General features: G+C 40.3%; 1 protein-coding gene across 4 annotated transcripts in view; it reads right to left on the bottom strand.

The window, feature by feature from the left end:
* The window catches only part of KIAA1210 (KIAA1210 ortholog), a 53,942-nt gene that overhangs the window by 35,338 nt on the left and 211 nt on the right, over positions 1 to 18,393 (bottom strand). For 3 of the 4 annotated variants that reach the window (XM_027687292.1, XM_027687300.1, XM_027687296.1), the window contains exon 1: positions 4,808 to 4,998. The exons of the other annotated variant lie outside the window; for it this stretch is intronic. In XM_027687292.1, the coding sequence (XP_027543093.1) occupies positions 4,808 to 4,869 (62 nt within the window). In that variant the 5' untranslated portion in view covers positions 4,870 to 4,998. Of the gene's footprint in view, positions 1 to 4,807; positions 4,999 to 18,393 lie in introns of those variants that run through there. 4 annotated transcript variants of the gene reach the window in all.

Below are 18,393 nucleotides of genomic sequence, written 5' to 3'. Positions count from 1 at the left end.
CCTCCAGTCGGCTGTAAGGGTACAAAGCTAGACACTTTGAGTAGCAGAAGTTTCTGTGTAAGAGGCAAAGGCCAGTGCCTACACAAGGCAAATTATGACACTAAGTTTTCATGGCTCAGTCTGGCAAAATAATGTAGACAAAAAACCTGGCAGTCAAATGATGCAGAAGAGTGAGGATCACATTCAGCAGACTGCCCCAAACCAAGAAGCTTCTGCTCCAGTGCAAGTGATGTAGGACAAGCAGCATCAGAGGTCCATTTGACAGCATGTCTGTCAAATATTCAGAACCTTGGTGATAGGGAAAGGGCTGAAACCAAACAAACTGGCGAGCCTGCTTGGAATTCCTCTGCCTACAGCCAGCAAACACACTGCATCACTGTGGCTGCTAAAACAAACACCATCCAGAGAGAAGCACGAACAGAATGAGGAGGACTGGGAGATGTGGAGTGACTCACTGGTGTATTAAGCCAGAAGTGAACTTCTTGCACAGAGATGAGTCAAATGGAATGAATCAACAAAGAGAAATAGTTGATTTTTTTTGTTACTAATATAGCACCATTGTGCTAACTGTGCCCAACTGCCTGCAGTGCCATGGCTCTGACACCTCCTGACTGCTTTTGTTTACCCTCTCTACCATTCTTGAGTAAGAAAACAGGACTTGAGCCTCCACACATTTAATACCAGTCATAGCACTGAATGATCCTTGTGGGCCAAAAACAACATGCTCACAAATGTCCACTCTGTATAATTGCCAAGTACAGAACATGCTCATAGGTTGTGTATTGAAAGATTCCCTTGAGAGACTCACAATCCGAGGACTCCTTTCACCTCAACTCATCCTCTCTGCCTTGGCCCCAGCTGGGAGAGCTCTCCACTTTCTGCAAAAGCTGTTTCTTGAAACCTAATATTGTCACTCCTGTGTGGATCCAAGGATTGTCTCTGCACAGGTGAACTTGCTTTGCTGGGCAGAAACCACCTATCATGCTCAGATATTTTCACCTCAAAAAAACCAACACTGAAAAGCTGTTAATGAGTCATTCTTGCCCTTGTTGGGAAACATTGTGTCAAAGTGATGTACAATAGAGACATGTAAACAGACATATTCAAGAATACCAAAGTATTCATGGAAAGCATTTCACCACAATTCATCAGCTACACAGACTGATCCCCAGCTCACCACAGGACCACTAGCTCTGCCACAACTCCCAGGAAGCACCAATTCCAAAGCTGCACAGCCTTCTGACAGCTGCCAGTGGCACTGAGCCCATGGACCACTGCTGAGTCGAGACAAGCCCAGATATGCAGGGGGATACACAGGCAGGGATGGCCAGGGAACTCAATGTCTTGCTTTAAACAGCCTTTGAGCCTTGGAGGGATGCTGCATATCTAAAACCACGCCAAAGAGCACAGCATCATGTACTGCAGGCAGTCAGTACATGCAGCTACTGAGACCCCGTGGTGATTACATGGCTCCAAAAAGGGAGAGAGGCCACAGGAGGCGAATGAGCTGCTGACAGAGAAGAGCCAACAGTTTTAAACTGTCAAGTTGCTACTTCAGTAGCAGTTGGTGGAGCTTTAAACCACTTCCAATTCACTTGCTACTGTCCAAGCTAAAACAGCAGCTGCTTGCTGTGGATGGGGAGCAAAAGGCTCAAAGGACTCCACACATATAAAAGCTGTAATAAAAGTGTCATTAGCCCCAAGGACAAAGGGATTTCTGGCATTCCTTCCATTGTCCCCTCTGAGCTTCTCCAACAAGAAGGCTTGGGGTGAAGGTGCAGGAGGTAGTGAACAGACAGCTTGGTTATCTGTCAGGTGGACAGCACTGTACCAACTATGAAATAAACCCAGCAAATATCAAAATCTCTTCCTGACACTTATCTGAACAGGCAACATAAACTACAGCAGCAGCACCTAACCTAGAAAACATATTTTACTCAATTTCATTGTCATAACATCGTTCTACATTTGCAATTACTTTCATCTCAAGCAATTTAAAAATCTATTGACAATTCTACTGATGTATTCCTTGATAGAGTTGCTTTACCCAAATGCTAAACTTCTTTGCAGGACAAAAGTGCACATCAGCATTTTTTGACAATTTTGGACTGTAGAAAAAGAACACAATTCCCTACTGGGAGTGCAGAGCTCGGCATAGCAGAAGACATTCAAATTGAAATGTCCATAATTCTAGGATTGTTTGTGGAAGGCACCATGAAATCCTGAGTGACCACACTAAATGCAGAGCAGTTACATACATTTTCTTATAGTCTGCTATACAAACCCGTTCTGAGCTGGCACATAAAACCTTCAGCCAGCTATTTTATATAGCTTCTAACACACTATTTTTGTCTTTGGAAATTGGCAGTTTGTGTTGACCATCAGTAAACCTTACTATTCAAGCAACCACATTTTCAGCTTATAACAACATACTTGGCTAGTACCAAAAACTGAGGAACATATGAAAAGATTCCTCCACAGGTTTTAGAAAACTTCATCCTATCTGTCCAGATCTAATTTTTTTTTCTGACACCACACTTGGACCGAGAAAAAACAAAACTTTGCAACAAGGGTGATGAGCTATAAACTTACCAGAAGAACAATTTGAGGTTATTCAGCTGGCTAAAGGGAAATATGAAAGCAATCTACAAGTTTTACTTCAGTGACATAGCAGCCAAGATTGGAGCTGTGATGCAGAATTATCTGGATTAGGCTTTGGCCTTTTCCTTTATGTCATAAAAGAACATTAAAAAAACAGAGGTACAAGACTGTGCACAAAGATCAGATTCAGCCACACATTATTGCACCAGGGCAGAGCCTTTGCTTTCTCTTGCAAAACGTGGGGAAGGTAAATGTGACAGCAGCACAGGAGAGCACTACCCAAAGCTGCTTTTAAAACAGCCCAGGTGCTTTAGCTGGACCCAGCAACTCAAGGCCCTGGAGGGAACCCTCTCCCAGTGTCCATGGCAGGTTCCATGGCCTGCACTGAGCTCTGTGCCACTTTGGCCAAACTCCTGTTGGTGCCCAAGCCAACTGCTTAACACATAAAAGCCACTTCATTCCAAAAGAGCTTTCATTCAGAAAGCAAACTAACTCCTACAGGTCAAATGACCATGTGAGAACTTGGGGAAGCCATTCCAATGACGCATTTGTCCAGAAAGACAAACACTTCACATCAAACTCCAAACAAATTGCATCCAAAATTAATCTCGCGTTAAAAACATCACTATTACTGCAACGGGTGTCTTGCACTTATTTTAACCGCTAATAACCACAGCCAAAGCAGCATATAAAATTTGCAAAGACTGCAAAGTATTAATAGTTGCAGTAATTCACTTGGGAACACATCACAGGGCTGAAATAACAGTTTGAGGAATATAATCTGTATATTATCAAGTGTAGAGACCTAACTGAAGAGTATCAAGAAAGAAGAATCTGTTGAAGAAAAAAAGCCCTGTTTCTCATAAATCAGGTGGAGATCTGCCAGGAAAGAAGAGATGGTATACCACATGTAAAAAGCTTTGTCTGCCCAGCCTTTATAGCCTCTCAGACTTTTGATTTTTTTTAAATGCATTAGATGCTGGAGAATTTAGGGGGAAAAAAAGCCTCTTAGCATAAATCAAACAATGTAAACAGATTTTTTTTTTGGTCAATTTAAGTGCCAATCCACTTATCTTCATCATGACTCACTCTTAGACCTTTTGCTAGTTATGATGGCTTACTCTTCCTTTATTTAAAGCAAACTTACATTCCAAATATTAATTCCCTGTTACAAATTTCAGAGGAAGAAAAGAGTCAATGTGGGTGGAAATGCTAACTGAAATCTAATAGAGTTGTGTGCCTTTGAAAATGCACATTTCCACCAGAGTAACATGAGAAAAACTGTTAGTGTGAGGGATACAACCTTTAGGAGAGGGAAAAGGAAAAAGAATCCTTCACCACTTTTGAACTATGTTTTCCCCTCTGCTAACTAGGACTTACACATTCAACTATCAGCATTCACATCCTAAGCCTCAAGACACAGCTTCACTTGCCTTCCACTGTGCATGTTCCCTGTCTGTAATCCCACACTGGGTGCAAGAATAGAGCCCTCTGCAGTTTGCTGGCGCAAAACATGATCAAACCACTGCTCGGGTTTGGCAGCAGGAAATTTTGTTCCATTCCTTAGCAGGGAGAATGTCAAAGCAAAAACAGAATGCATCTTCGTGGTGGTTTAAAGCACAAACACTAACATGCATTGTCTCATTCTCTTCTCCCTTTATAGTCTACTCCAACAGAACATGTCAGTGAAGCAATAAAAAAATATTTCTTTTAAATACAATTGAATCTCTCAACAGGGAGCAATTACAGAAACAAACCTCAGATTGCTTATAGAAAAACTGAGCACATCAAGTTCTTAAAGAGCATTTACTGCCAGACTTCTAGCTGAACGCTTTTATAAAAGCCAATGTACATTTCTGTATTTCTCATTTTTATGTGTTAATATATAAACAATATAGCTAATCACTAAGGAAGAGGACATTTTTCCTCTTGCTATAATTAAATAGGAAAAGGTTCTTAATTCCTTTTTCAATATTTCATGCTTACACCTCTGAAGGAAAAAAACATGACCAATTTTCACCACACTAATATTTTACCCAAGACTGATTTTTTTGCACTTCTGCACTCAGAATGGTGCTTCAGTCCCAAGGCATAAGCACTTTGCCCAGTGCTGCAGCTGCAATACAACAAAGACAGGTTTTCAAACTACTCAGTAGACTCAGCTCACTTTGGAAAGGTGGAGGGGAGGGCTCAGCATGGCACTTACTTTTTACTTTTCAGGCACCCGTAGAATCCAGCCATGGTGTTTCCCGGGAGGCGTGTGTGCATTTAATTCATCCCTGTGTGTGGATGCCAGCAAAAGGTTCTGCAGCCTTGTGTCGTGCTCACCACTTGCCCACACGCGCGCACAAGGCAGCCAGCATGCCGATGCAATTACTGGCCAGATAAAGTTCCTGATCTGAGGCCCTCAGACTCTGCTGAACTGGGTCCAAGGAGGGCTGTGCCTGCTCCATAAATGGTTATGAATTGTTAACTCCCCCTTTTCCTGTCTCCTTCCAGCTCTTGGTACGCGCAGCATCCTAAGTGTAAAATACCATATGGCATTTGATTCTGTCTCGCTGTGGGACTAATGAGAGGCTTGGTTGTAATTAGGATGTGAAGAAGCCCTGAGGAGATTAATTGTTATTGTTATTTTTTTGACAGAGAAAAGCTACAGAAAATACTTGCAACATCTTAGAAATAACCAGTAAAAACTGTAATTATTCTCCAGTACATAAGGGGTGCACAGCACCTTCCTAAACAGGCATTATCCCAATTCACTGTAAATCATAATCTATTCTAACAACACATTAACAGAGGGAAGGAAACCCCAACTACATCCCTGCAATATTGCAAGGTCAGGTTAAAAGCTCTAGAGTTTAAATTAGTCAGCAGACCCATATGACAAAATTACTGCCTGGTGATGACCTCTGACAATACACTAACAGTTGTTACTCACTATCACAACTAAGGACACCCTCACTGGTTGTGGAAGGAGGAAAATGCTGGGGAACACAAACCTCAAGCAGCTTCGTTCACAGGGGTGACCCAAGTCCTGGGGACAACATAGCTGTACACATTTCTGACATTATATTGCATTAAATTCATGTGGAAATGAATTTGCATCGTGGCTGTTGAGGTAAAAGCAGAGATATGAGGCAAGACATTGTTTGTGCCGCTTGCACACAACAAGGGAGCGGCAGCAGCCAGTAACACGTCAGCCTGTTCCTGGAGTCGCATGTCTTGCTAAGAATATCAGCTCCTGATTTAAAAAATGCACGTATATTTGAAAGTAGGAAGTTCATAACTCTCATAATAGCAAAGGAAAGAGTTACAGTGATTCCTAGAAGATCAGAAGAAACCCACATTTATTTGTGTTTCTCAGCTAGTACATAGTACTTACTTGGCTCTGGCAAGCCAGTAAGAGGCAGTATTATTATTTCTATATGAGTTCCTCTTAAAGGCATTGAGAAAAAAGACCAGATCTAATGTGGAGCAGTAATTCTGGAATACTAGGAAACAAAGTATTTTGTTTTAATACCTTTCCAATAACAGAAACATGACATTTGAGAAATGGACTCGGGTGAGGAGTCACATAAGTAACTCAGCTACAGCAGTTTTCCACCAGTGCAGAACTTTGAAATCTATGAACAGACAACTCCATTTCTCTATTTTCTATTAAGGCCTCTTCACAAAGGAAAGCCATGACACAAATAATAGATGACAGCAAGTGCAAGAGCCATCACAAAGAGGAAACAAATCATATTCTAGTCTAGTTTCCCACTTAGCAGGCAAGCAAAAGCCTCTCCAAGCAGCCAGCTTCAATGCCATCCACACAAGAACTGCAAATCAAACCTGACCTCGAGCAGATACACTTTCTTTCTCTTGGGAAAAGACAAAGAAGCAAAAATACAGTAACACTAGTTGGCGTTTTACCCAAGGAAGTTTCACCATTGTCCTGAATTACTGCATTTGTCACGATGACTTCATACTGAACTGCTAATCCCAGCAGAAAAAGGTTCACTAGAGAGCATTAATCTCCACCCATCAGAGAAAGCCCACAGGAAAAAAAAAATGCAAAATCAAGGTTTCAGTTATTGGGTAACAACCAGCAGGAAGGAATTCCTGGAGATTACTGGAGAAACCTTCTGACTGGCTTAATGTTCAAAACCTTGGATGTAGGATTGCATCTGAAATTTGCCTGGCATTTAGTTCAGAAAATGCTGCCAACAGAAACATTTGTAGTACAGTAAGAAATGAAGGAGACCTCATGAAAAATTCACATTTGTATTTAAAAGCTGGAAAGATCAAATGGCCTTCCAGCAGGAAGGCACAGTCCCTAAAGCCAGTGGAAGGGTGTAATCTTGATGGCTTTGGAAGAATTTCATCACTTCACCTGGTGTAGAATACAGACCACAAGCTTCAAAAGATTGGAGTTTTTGCTAATGTGAAGCGGATTCCCTGTCTCCAAACCTCCTCAGATGGTTTGCCTTCATTATTCTTGTTTTGTTTCATGCATTTTTGTCTTGAAGTGACTTACCTGAACGTGCAAATCTTCACCTGTTGGGTTCCATCTAGGTCAAACATAGTCCCGTTCCCAGTGACTGGCAGTTTAGCAAGACACATTGCACCATCTCAAAACCCCCTTACTTTCCAAGAAGCAAAGACTAGTAAACAGTCATTAAAAATAATTACCCTACCTCAGGATTTAATCCTTTTTGACTCTCTATCTTCATATCACTCTCCAAGCCACTTCATGTTAGATTTATTATTCACTGCTCTGCTTCTTTATCACTAGCACAGCTCCAAATGGAGCACAATGAGCTTTTTGGGTACAGGTCTGAAATCTTAGATGTTGATAAGCTCCTCATCCACAGGTAAATCAGTGCAAATAAGAAGTTATATGTTGCACCCTGGGTTTGAGAGCCAAACATTGCTACACTTACATTAGCTCTTCATTTAAGTGCTGAAGTGAACAGGTTGCTCTACTGCCAGTTAATTAATTAAAGCTGTTTTTAACTTGGAAAGTTAGTGAACACCAAATAACCACAAATACAGACTTTGGCAAAGTAAAGATGGTTCTTTAAAGATAGGGAAGACTGCAAGTTTAAACACCTGGAAGTTGAATCAGATCTGGATTTCCTCTAAAGTTTGTGGCTTGGCTTGATTAAAATAGCCCAGTCCAGGCCTACTTTCACTTGAAAATTATGGCCTTCCCCATTTTAACTCACTGTCAAACTCACTGTTACTGCTTTCCCTCAACAGCCCAACATTGCACCACCCCCTGTCATCACTGCACATCCAAATCCACCTTGCTTCCCCTTCTGGGAGAACAAGCAGTCCTGGTGGGGAGCTGCCTTCCTGCAGTGGTACCAGCAGCAATGAATGGGCAGCAGCAGAGATCCAAGTGCCTGGTAAACTTCCCAACGAGTTTCTCAACTTCTCCAAAGGAGGGAGGCAAGTCTGAGCAAGGCCCAGGAACCCAATCACTAAAAAATGCTTGCACCAAAATACAGCTCCTAAGATCAGCAAGCTGTTCATTTCTCAGGCACTGTGACCTGTGCCACAGCAAAAAAAGGCCTCTTCAACATAAGTAACCAACAGCAGCTACTAATCCAATGGAGGAAACTCAAATATATACATACTACAAATACATAGGGTACACACCAGCAGCCTGACAGCAGAGGTGTCAGGAACTATACACACAACCAGCAATTCTAAACATGTTCCATGTCTGACAGAGTTACTGCTCTTCTTGTAGCCTATTGCAACTGGGTCTCTAAGGTCTGACCACATCCCTGCCTCCCCAGCTCCCAAATTGCAAACACTTCCAACTTCACAAATTGCCCATCCAAAGCTGGCTTGCTCTGTCCATCAGGACACAGACACAGTGCACAGCAGCAGGGATGGACCAGATGTCACACAGTTAGGAAATCCCATGATTCACAAACTGTGTTTAAACATGGACATTTGGTTTATGTTTTCTGAAATTTTTTCCAGAAAGGGACAAAAGTTTCATGTGAATTTTTCACTAAACAAATTTAGAGGTAGGAGTAAAAATCCCACAGCTAACTAATAGACCACAGCATTTTAGATTTCCTGTTTATTTCTGTGTCTCTGAACTGAATTCAACAAGGCAGACTTTAGTCTCCCATTTTTAGCCTTCAAGCTCTACCAAAATCTAGTCTACTTTCTTCTTTCCTAGTCACTGTAACATTTTGACTGCATTCCTCTGGTAAGTTTTGCTGTTTTGAAAACAGTGTCTATCAGGTGAGAATTCACTGAAGGAGGTTTGCAGCTCCCCTGTCACCATTGTGACAGGGTGAGCTGTCATATACTGATCTATGGGCACTTGGGTTTTATGCCATGAAGATTCCATGCATTTCTAACATGCATGTTGCATCTGTACCCCTAACAACACTTTGCAACTGTGTGCTAGCATAAATGTGATTCTCTCAGAAAATACTTTCCTGAAAGAGAAACGGATTCAGTTTTCTTACAAGTGAGATTCCCAGGCTGGCAAAGTAGCCTGGCTTAGAAATTTTCTGTGAAAGCCCTTCAATTCTAAAGAAACAACTAAACATGCACTGCTGTTAAAAGCTGCAGTATCAGAGCTTTAAACAAACAGGGTTAGGATCAAACACAGTACACTGCAGACAACAAAGAAGTGGAGATAAGAGGATTTCTGCCTTGCAGAGTTTATACATCCATCTGTGATTAATATTAGAAGGAAAATGAGGGTCAAAGCCTATCTCTGAAAGTGAAAGTAGAGAGTATAGTCAGACACCTCCAACTATGTACTATTAATGGCTTTTTATTCATGCATATAAGCCAGAAGAATTTGCTGTGATACTTTATCTGGAGTCTAATTACTGTATGTTGCTCTAATTATGTCTATTTTCACACTTTGTGTACAATGTGTGGGATTTGGGGGATTTTTGTTGTTGTTATTCCCTGTTAGAGGACTTCCTGCAACCTCCTTCAATAACAAGAATATTTCAAAGAAAGCTGCAATACATATAATGTCTTTGATTCCAGTGTTTGGTAACTCTGAGTCTGAATTGCTTCTTGCAGTTTACCACAAACACACTGTCTTCACCTCTGAGGAAGGAGTGAAGATAAACTTCAGTATGAGATATCCAGTGCATTACTGAATTCTAAAATACAGCCAAAAATACTGGTGTTCTAAATCTATCCTTTGTGTCCCCACAGCCAAATGTGAACTCTTCCTGGATTATCTGGAGATGAAGGTCAGACCATGTGTCATTCAAAAGGTAATTTCCTCTAGATTTGCAACAGGATCACAGATGTAACCTCAGACTTCAGTGAGAGAAAATACCAATTGACAAACAAGTAATACATATCCAGAGATAGAATTGTTTGTTTGACATTTTACAAATGTACAAGGATTTATTTGCATATAAATATATAATTTACTAATAGAGAAGTGACAGCATCCCTGTATACACAAACAGTATAGCCAGGATGTGCTGCCTCTCACGTCTCTGCTTTTTTCATCCAAGATCATAAATCTAAAGTCTAAGATTTTAAAGAATCTGAATGAAAAGCAGATTATTTTTGACACAGTGGAAGAGCTGGTATTTCCTGTGAAAATACTAGCACGGTCAATATTTTATATACTAGGAAACTGTGGTTCTTTTGTCTAAGGGGGGGTAGTGCAGAAGTTGAACAAAGGAGCTCTATTTCTGCAGATTCTGACTTAAGAAAACACCATGTTAAAAAATATTAAGTTCCAACAACACAACTTTTCCTTCTCGGTGTCCAGGCAGGCACCAATATACAAGACCATCTGGAAAGAAATGTGAGAACACAGTATGTGGCTACAGGCACATGGACCAGTGCCTAGTCTAGATGTCGAACATCAGAGGTAACAGTTACTGAGTCTAAACAAATATCCTGAGATGATGTGAATAATGAATTGAGTTTTCTACACCCCATTCTTCCAAACTCCCCTCTAGGGATAGATCCAGTTAATGTCCTTCCAACGCTCTCGCCAAACTCCCTTGGAGACAGATCAGACCGACATTGCCACTAATGCCTGTGCTGTGAACAGCAATCAAGTTTAATGACTTCCCATGTATATTAGTTTTGTGCTAATGTAGACCCACCTCTTCAACAGAACTACTTCTGATTCGTTTGTGCAGGTATAAGCAAGAGGAGAATCAGAGACTCCCACATCTGGAATAATACTCCTAAAGCCATCAACATCCTGAATTTCAACTGCAACTGAAATAAAAATTCAAAAGTGAAGGTCATCTCTGATACCATCTCAGTGGCTGTCGGCTGAGGCAATAATACGGGAAATCACGGAAGCACAGCTCTGGGGAAAAGGCTGTCTGGCTCCAGAGCCTGCAAACACAAGGCTAAAGATAAGGTGACCATTAACCTTCAGAGAAGGGCAGTGAAGTCCCAGAATGTCCTGCCTGCAGGCTTTATTGCTCCAAGGGGAAGCAAACAGAAAAATAAAAGTTAAAACAGCATACTCTTGACTTAAATTAGTAGGCAATGGTAACATTGTGTTTTCTTTGTTATCTTTTCTCTGTGTAAAAGCATGAATACTGTACCTGGTTCATTCCACAAGCTGCAAAATAACTGAAAATATTAAGAAATAATAAATTTATTCCTACCACTTGATATCTGTGAGATACCAGACCTGTGTCCCTCTGCACAGAATGTATTACTCCATACTGCAGATACGGTGGGGAGAACTGAGGACAAGTAATTCAGTGACTATTCCAGAATCCATAAACTGCAACTGAACTCAAAAATTCCTGGTGCCTGGAACTGTGTTTTAGAGTCTTTCCCCATCCTCCCTTGCTCAATAAGGACAGCCGGAAAGACCCTACAAGAATAGTCACCCTATAAATACCCAAGATAACTGTAAGTTCACTAGCCAGCCTTCAGCCGTGGGAACTCTTACAGGAGCACTGGCATCAAAATGCTGAGTTAAATCAGAAATCAGTGAGTGCACTGCATAATTTGGCCTCTCATGTTCAGAGTTTTAAAATCATCACATAATAAAAAATACCTCATACTGAGCCAGTTTCTCCAGAACAGACCCATAGCACAGCAGAGTCCTTACACAGCAGCCTAACACGTTACTCAGATTCAAGTTCTGGCAATCTTTAAGTATCCCAGTGTGCTCTCAATTGTCTCTTAAATATGCTGGAGCTGTTCCCACTATACTGGGAAGGGAAAATATCTAATAAATATCCAGAGGCAGGAAATAAGCTAATTGCAGAAGAATTTTACCTAAAACTGTTGAATAAACCACAGTTCTGTGTCACTAAGTCACATAATCACAAGCTTAAACTGGATCTCTGCTTGGTCCTTCCCAACCACAGAGCTTGGCACACACTTTAAGCTGTTCACTGAGCCGATGGGTCTGTCACCCCAGGATCAGTGGTATCCAAAAAAGCTGCAGTTAAGAGCCATGACAAACTGAAGTCCATTGTTTTAGTATCTTTCTGCCTTACCATGGAGTTTAGGGGATACCAAGAGCTTTCCTAGGATAAATGCCACTCTCAGCCTTACCACTCCTACTGCTACCCTTTAAAGAGAACATACTTGAGATCCACTGGTATTGGCATCAAGCCTTGAATCCTTGCTGCTAAGTGGATCCTTCCCTCCAGGTAGTTTTCAAATACTGAAATGCCAGCAACACTGTGGGTCCAAACAGAAAGAGGAGCAGTTGTCACCACATACCTGGAAAGTCACCTACCCCTTCTACAGGTTTTATCAGCACCTCCCCACGAAGACAAACTCAGATCCTCTCATGAAACAGCTCCTTCGGATATAATACAGAGGTTAATATAACTGATACTGCCTGGCATGGTGCTAATTGAGTCCTCAAGGGACTCAATATATTGCCTGGAGATAAGTTAGTGTGAAGCCTAAAGATTAGCTCTGCTTATTCTGCACTCAGAGAGCTCCCATTGGTCGTGGGAATACTAAGCCAGCCCTCCTTCTACTGAGGACTGTTTCTACATAGTGTGTATAAGACCAGATAGTATTTAAAAGCCAATAAAGATTGACAGATTCAGTTACAACATGGATTTGCACTGCTTTCCCAGTTACACAAAACCAATATTGTTATATTTTCTCACCACAGATGAAATTTAATATTTCATAAGGGCAAATGCAACCAAGCACAAATGCTAAATGCTAATAAGGTGTCTGGATATTTTTCTTAGTTTGTGAAAAGTTTTCTCACCATGAATTCACATGTAATTGCTAAAGATAATGGGATGTTAGTCATAACCATCCAAGGAAAATACCACTGAATGCTGCAGAATTACTTCTGGTCATCAGTAAAAATTATATTAATGATGATATGAGCAAGCTTTTATTTTGATTAGAATCAGTTACGAAACCAGCAAAAACCTTATGTCTGAAGAGTCCCATACACCCTTCCACCAAAATGGAAACCTGTTTCAAATCTGAAATATGTTTCCTCTGGAGGAATGAGAGCACATGATTGTGCTGATGCTAGATGGTAGAATAAAATAAGTCATACCCTATGCCTGTTTTTACCCCTCTTGTAACTGCAGAATGAAAAGCAGATGCAAAAGCCATAGTTTGAGGAGTAGATCAGAAGAAATGTGATCATCAAAATCAGAGTATGTAAATTGTTTGTGTTCCTTTTTTTTCCTCTAACCAATCCACAAAAGTTGTGGTGATATTGTTGTACCATAGTTTATTAAGACTCATCACAATAATAATGGTTTGTTTGCCCAGTTTTCTTTCTCTCTCCTGTATTTAACTGGATTTTACATTGCTATGCATTAAAAAGACAATACAAAGCCTTTTGCATAGCCTAGAAGCTTTACAAATCAACTAAAGCAAGAACTGAGATAAATGATAGTCTTTCCTTGACTCAGTTTTCTTGCTTTAAGCTGATTTATTGTAAGAACCTTAACATTTTAATGTATTTTCTTATACAATAAGATATCATTTCAATTATTGCAGAGCCCACAGCTTAAGGAGTTCAACTCATTAAATCCACTCTTCTGTCAGCACAGTAGCAACATAGAGATAGTGTGTGAAAGATATTCAAAAAAAGAAAATAAGCAATAAAAAAATAAATGCTCAAAGAAGTACATGCTGGTAGTTAACAAGAGGTGTATAAACAATCTCACGTTCTTCTGTTCACTGTACTGCTCTTGAACCTTTAAGAGCACGCAAACATTGCATTGTGGCTTTGAAATTTACTTTGATGTGCTGCAGGTTGTCTCTTTCAAAGGACAAAAATCTTTAAAAATTAAAGCTTTATGCATCTGTAAATAAGGTCTTTCTTAACACACCTACAAACAAAGAACTAAGGATTTTGGAAAAAATTGTCATTACTATTGTACAGAAGGCAATTCCTAAATGGTATCACCAGCTGAGTTTAGTCTCCTAATGCATAGGAGGTTTTCTACGCCCCATTCTCTATAAAATTGTGTTGACATCTCCCCCTTTTTAATTCAGATTTAAAGCCAATTATATAAATCCACAAGTTCCCTATGAGGTGTTATATCACTTGAAGGTAAACTCGAATACAACATATAGATTGAAAAAGCAAGAAAATCAAGCAAGCATCATTAATAAACACTCCCTGTTTCTAGCATGTTTCTGGGTAATTATATTAAGGGTTTATAATTTGTAGAGAAACTCTTGGATCATTTCTCAAATGTCAAGTAAACCACACTGCCTGCCTCTCCTGCTTTCTTTCACTCGTCCTTTCACTTCCTCTTACTGAGATAATGAAATGTGTCATATAAAAAAAGGGTAAATTCAGAAGAGCTCAGAAATCCTGACACTGCTTTGAAAAACAGGATCAGAGGATGCATCTTCTCTAAACCTTCCCTTTCTTGTCATTACCAGTGCTTAGAAATACACAAACAGCTTCTTGAACAATGGGATAAAATTTATCCTGACACTGTGAGGAAGAGCCTTAGACCCCCTTTATCTGCCTGCAGTAATGTGCCACAGGAATGGGAAAAGATGCTGGTTTGCCAGATGCCAGGATCCAGGAAGAGACAAATGTCCTCACGTCACATCGCAAGGGCTGCAGCTCCAACTCTGCTAAGTTAGGAATCCTATTTAAAAAAAAAGCGTAAAAAAGAGTCTTGGCACTCAAAATAGCAAAGACCCAGCCAAATATATGAGCATTACCCCTTTTTGTGCTGGCAGGTATCCTTCCTCTGTAACCTAGTGGAATACAAAACAGTCTCATAAAGTATTAACTGGGAGAAAGGAAAGGACACACTTGACTACAAGCTACTATAACATTTTCTGGCAAATGGTAGCAATAATATTTAACAGACTCTTATGAATAATGGCAGCCTCTTTTACTGGCAAATGTCATTTAAATTTAAGAAATGCATGTTCAGCAGAAAGAAGAGAGGGTGGAACAGCAGATGAAAAGCCAAAGAATGGCAGTGAAAGCAGGATGGGCTGTGCGACTCCTTGACATGCCATTTTGCTGAGGTCAGCCCTAAAGACAACATCAAAGTTGTAAGCAAAATAAGTATGTGCACTAACTTCCATTTTTCCCCACAGGCTTTCAAGCAGAAATTTCAACAGAAGCTGTGAAATAAGATCCTCATTGCTTCTTACAATTTTAAGAGCTTAGAATAGTGCAGCCACTCAAAATTCAGCATTCCTGAGTCAGCAAAATTATGTGATGCCTTAAACAAGCAGGTGTATTGGAAATATTTGGTGGTCTCTTCATTTTCAGTTTCTGAATCATTAAAGATCCTGCTTTCAAGCTTTGTGGCTGGGCCTGTATTTTGACAGTTTTGCCTGGCTTTGTTTGCTCAAAAGAATGTTCCATCTTGCACGATCACTTGGCTGTGTGAGCTACGACCTGATGAGATCTCATGGCGTTTGGGGGGAACTGCAGTAGTCAGCAGGAGTGAGGGAAGAATAGTAGCTACAACAATCCTTGTTAATACCATCAGCTGCAACTCTCAGTGCTGCTAGCCAAAGAGGTGGTTTCAAGTTCTAACCTGTAGCACTCCTTCCATTGCACATACAAGCTGTCAACTGAAGATATGGAGATAAACCTCTCCAGATGGAGAGATATCTAGGTAGCTTTATGCTTAAACTACACAATAGATTGACCCTAAACAGAGAGAAGAACTGGCATAGAAACACATCTGAGGGAGTGATGAGGGGACAGAACTGCATTTCCACTAAACCCGGTGTTAAGTACCAAAATCTTATGCAGTGTGTTTGAATTCATTTAGAAGAAAATGATGAAATACAAATGGTATCTTTGCTTGTGGCACTGGCACTCCTTTTGAAAGCTATTTTGAACTTTAAGAGGATGTATATGTATCTGTGCACACATGACTCAACATGATGCTGGTGGCATTCCAATGAAGCCAAGCGACCAATCCTTGAGCTTGGGCCATATCCAGAGCTCATTAAAATCAATGACAGTCTTTCCATTGAACTCAACTCTTCCCATCATAGTGTCAGCCTGCAGTCTGATGTACCACAGAGACTACAGTCACACTGCTTTGTCCCCTGTTTGACTTACAGCACAGCTTGATGTTTATGTTACATAACTAAAGATATTGAGACCAACCACACCACGCACACTGTCCACAGTACAAACATAAGGATTACTGAAAATCCTCAGGGGGAAAAAAAATCAGCTCCCCAGTTTGCTAAACCATGTGTACTTCCTTTTCATTTACATAGAGAGAGATTTCATATAAATAAACAAATACATATGAATGAATGTCTAACACACATCAACAGTATCAGATACAGTAAAGCGCTCTGGTCAAAGTCATAGTGGATTTTAGCAGAGATTAAGCGGGAACAACTAAAGATGTATTTGTTTGTATTAAATGTTTCAGACTCCCACATACACAAAATACTGTTCCTGAGTGCCCATTTTCACAGCTGCTCAAAACTGAGTAACATCTTGGCCCTTCTCTTAAGGCTTATGCATGATCCCAGTATTTGCACTGGCAGCGAGTGCTTTCTTGTGAAATATTCTAAGTAACCACTGACCTCTAAATAAATTAATGGGCCTGTATTAAGCAGGTCTTTGGACCAAGTACAATTTCTTGTTTCTTCTCTGACTGCCATACATCATCTTCTGGTAAAAGAAAACATAGCTGTGCATTTGTCTGTAGCAAATTCTCTGACTGGTAAGTTAAGAAACAAGTAGACACAAATACTAACTTTGAAACAGAAGCAAATGTCAGTCAATCTTCTAAAGTGGTAAAATTTAACTTTTCCTGGATAAGTCTGCACTCGCTGGATCCCAGAAAAACTAAAAAGAAGCTAAAAGGGGATTTAGTTCCCAAATGTCTGAATATAGCAAAAAAACCCTTGTGCTGTGGGTTCCAAAGGACGAAGTTTGAGTCATCAAATCTGCCCTGGGCATGTCTCCATCACTGTGGTCACAGGAATCTGTGACATTTTATTTTCAGAAAACTTCCATCAAATCTTTGACAGAAACATAAACAGCTTAAGTGGAAAAGTCTTCCAACTCACAATGATCTAAAAAAAAGGAGGAGCTTACTTTTGGTTCATGTAACATCCAAGTAACTTGGTTTTGTATACTAGAAAAAGCATTTTTATACATACCTAAACGCATACATCTACATATAACCTAAACTTGAGTCAATCATAAAGACCAAGGTAAGAAAAAGTGCTTTGCACTTTCTTATATTATAATGAGTAAGAACCGAGTCAACTTTTAGTTTTGCAGATATGGATCAAAATTCTCTGTAGTACCGGACAGTTCTGGAATCCTTGCAAACCTCACACCCTACCTGTGCAACAGGGCTGCATTTTCTTATGATGTGTAGGAGCTCAGCTGGAGAATTGCAGCTGTGTTCATCTTGTGATAAGTCATCTGCCAACATTGATCAGAAACAGATCAGCAATTTCACTAAGTCAGTGTAACTTTCCAGGTGCAGTATTCTTCACTTTGCCTGAAGCACTAGCAATGTGGTCTGTATATTATATAGCTAGAGGTCCAAACTGCAAACAACCAAACAGTGCAAAAAGTAATTCCATGCTTATGAAATCACTGGATTAATTTTTCACTGTATTTGTTTTGTAACAGCAAGACAAATATATATTTGTATTTCCTATCCTACAGTGTACCTGCAAAAGTATTGGAGTCCTAATTATCATCTATTATATAGTGTGAAAGAAACAGAAAACTCACAGTGGTGAAGCTGTTAATAAAAGATAATGCCACAAAACCTGCTTTTCTGTTTTAAAGGTTCCTAAGAGTATACTTCAGATTACCTGGAAAAAGTGACATTTTAAATGAAAAACTCCTCAGTTTTCAAGAGAGGAGTTGGACTACACTATGGAAAAGACTGGAGGTGGTTTGCTGGGGTTCTTGGATATTTTGTGCTCATACCCTGCCCGCAGATTGTTACCTGGATGAAAGCACTTGCCCTTACGTGAGCCACACTGACTTGTACAAGGATAGTTATCAGAGGAAATTCATCAAAGTCATTAAGGTGTTACTCCTGCATACAGCTGTTTGCAAGATCAAGCTATGGAGTGTCTCAGCAAAATAAACATGACAGAAATTACGCAGTGCGTGTCTTTTCATCTACTACAGCTCATGTATCTGACCCTTTACTACTTGTCTCACGTCACTGCTTCATACTAGCTCTGAGATCACACGGATTCTCCCAGTGCCCACACCAGTGTTAAGACTTCACTCCTGGGAGACAGCCGCCAATTCCAGCAATTCCACTAAGACTGCAAGAGACAAAATAAACTCCAGATCATATTAACAACCATAACTATTCCAGCTAACTA

Source organism: Neopelma chrysocephalum, unplaced genomic scaffold, assembly GCF_003984885.1.
Source record: "Neopelma chrysocephalum unplaced genomic scaffold, ASM398488v2 Primary Assembly neopelma1_73b, whole genome shotgun sequence".
Lineage (NCBI taxonomy): Eukaryota > Metazoa > Chordata > Aves > Passeriformes > Pipridae > Neopelma > Neopelma chrysocephalum.
Note: the sequence above shows the minus strand (reverse complement) of the source record. Positions and strands in the feature narration are given on the sequence as shown.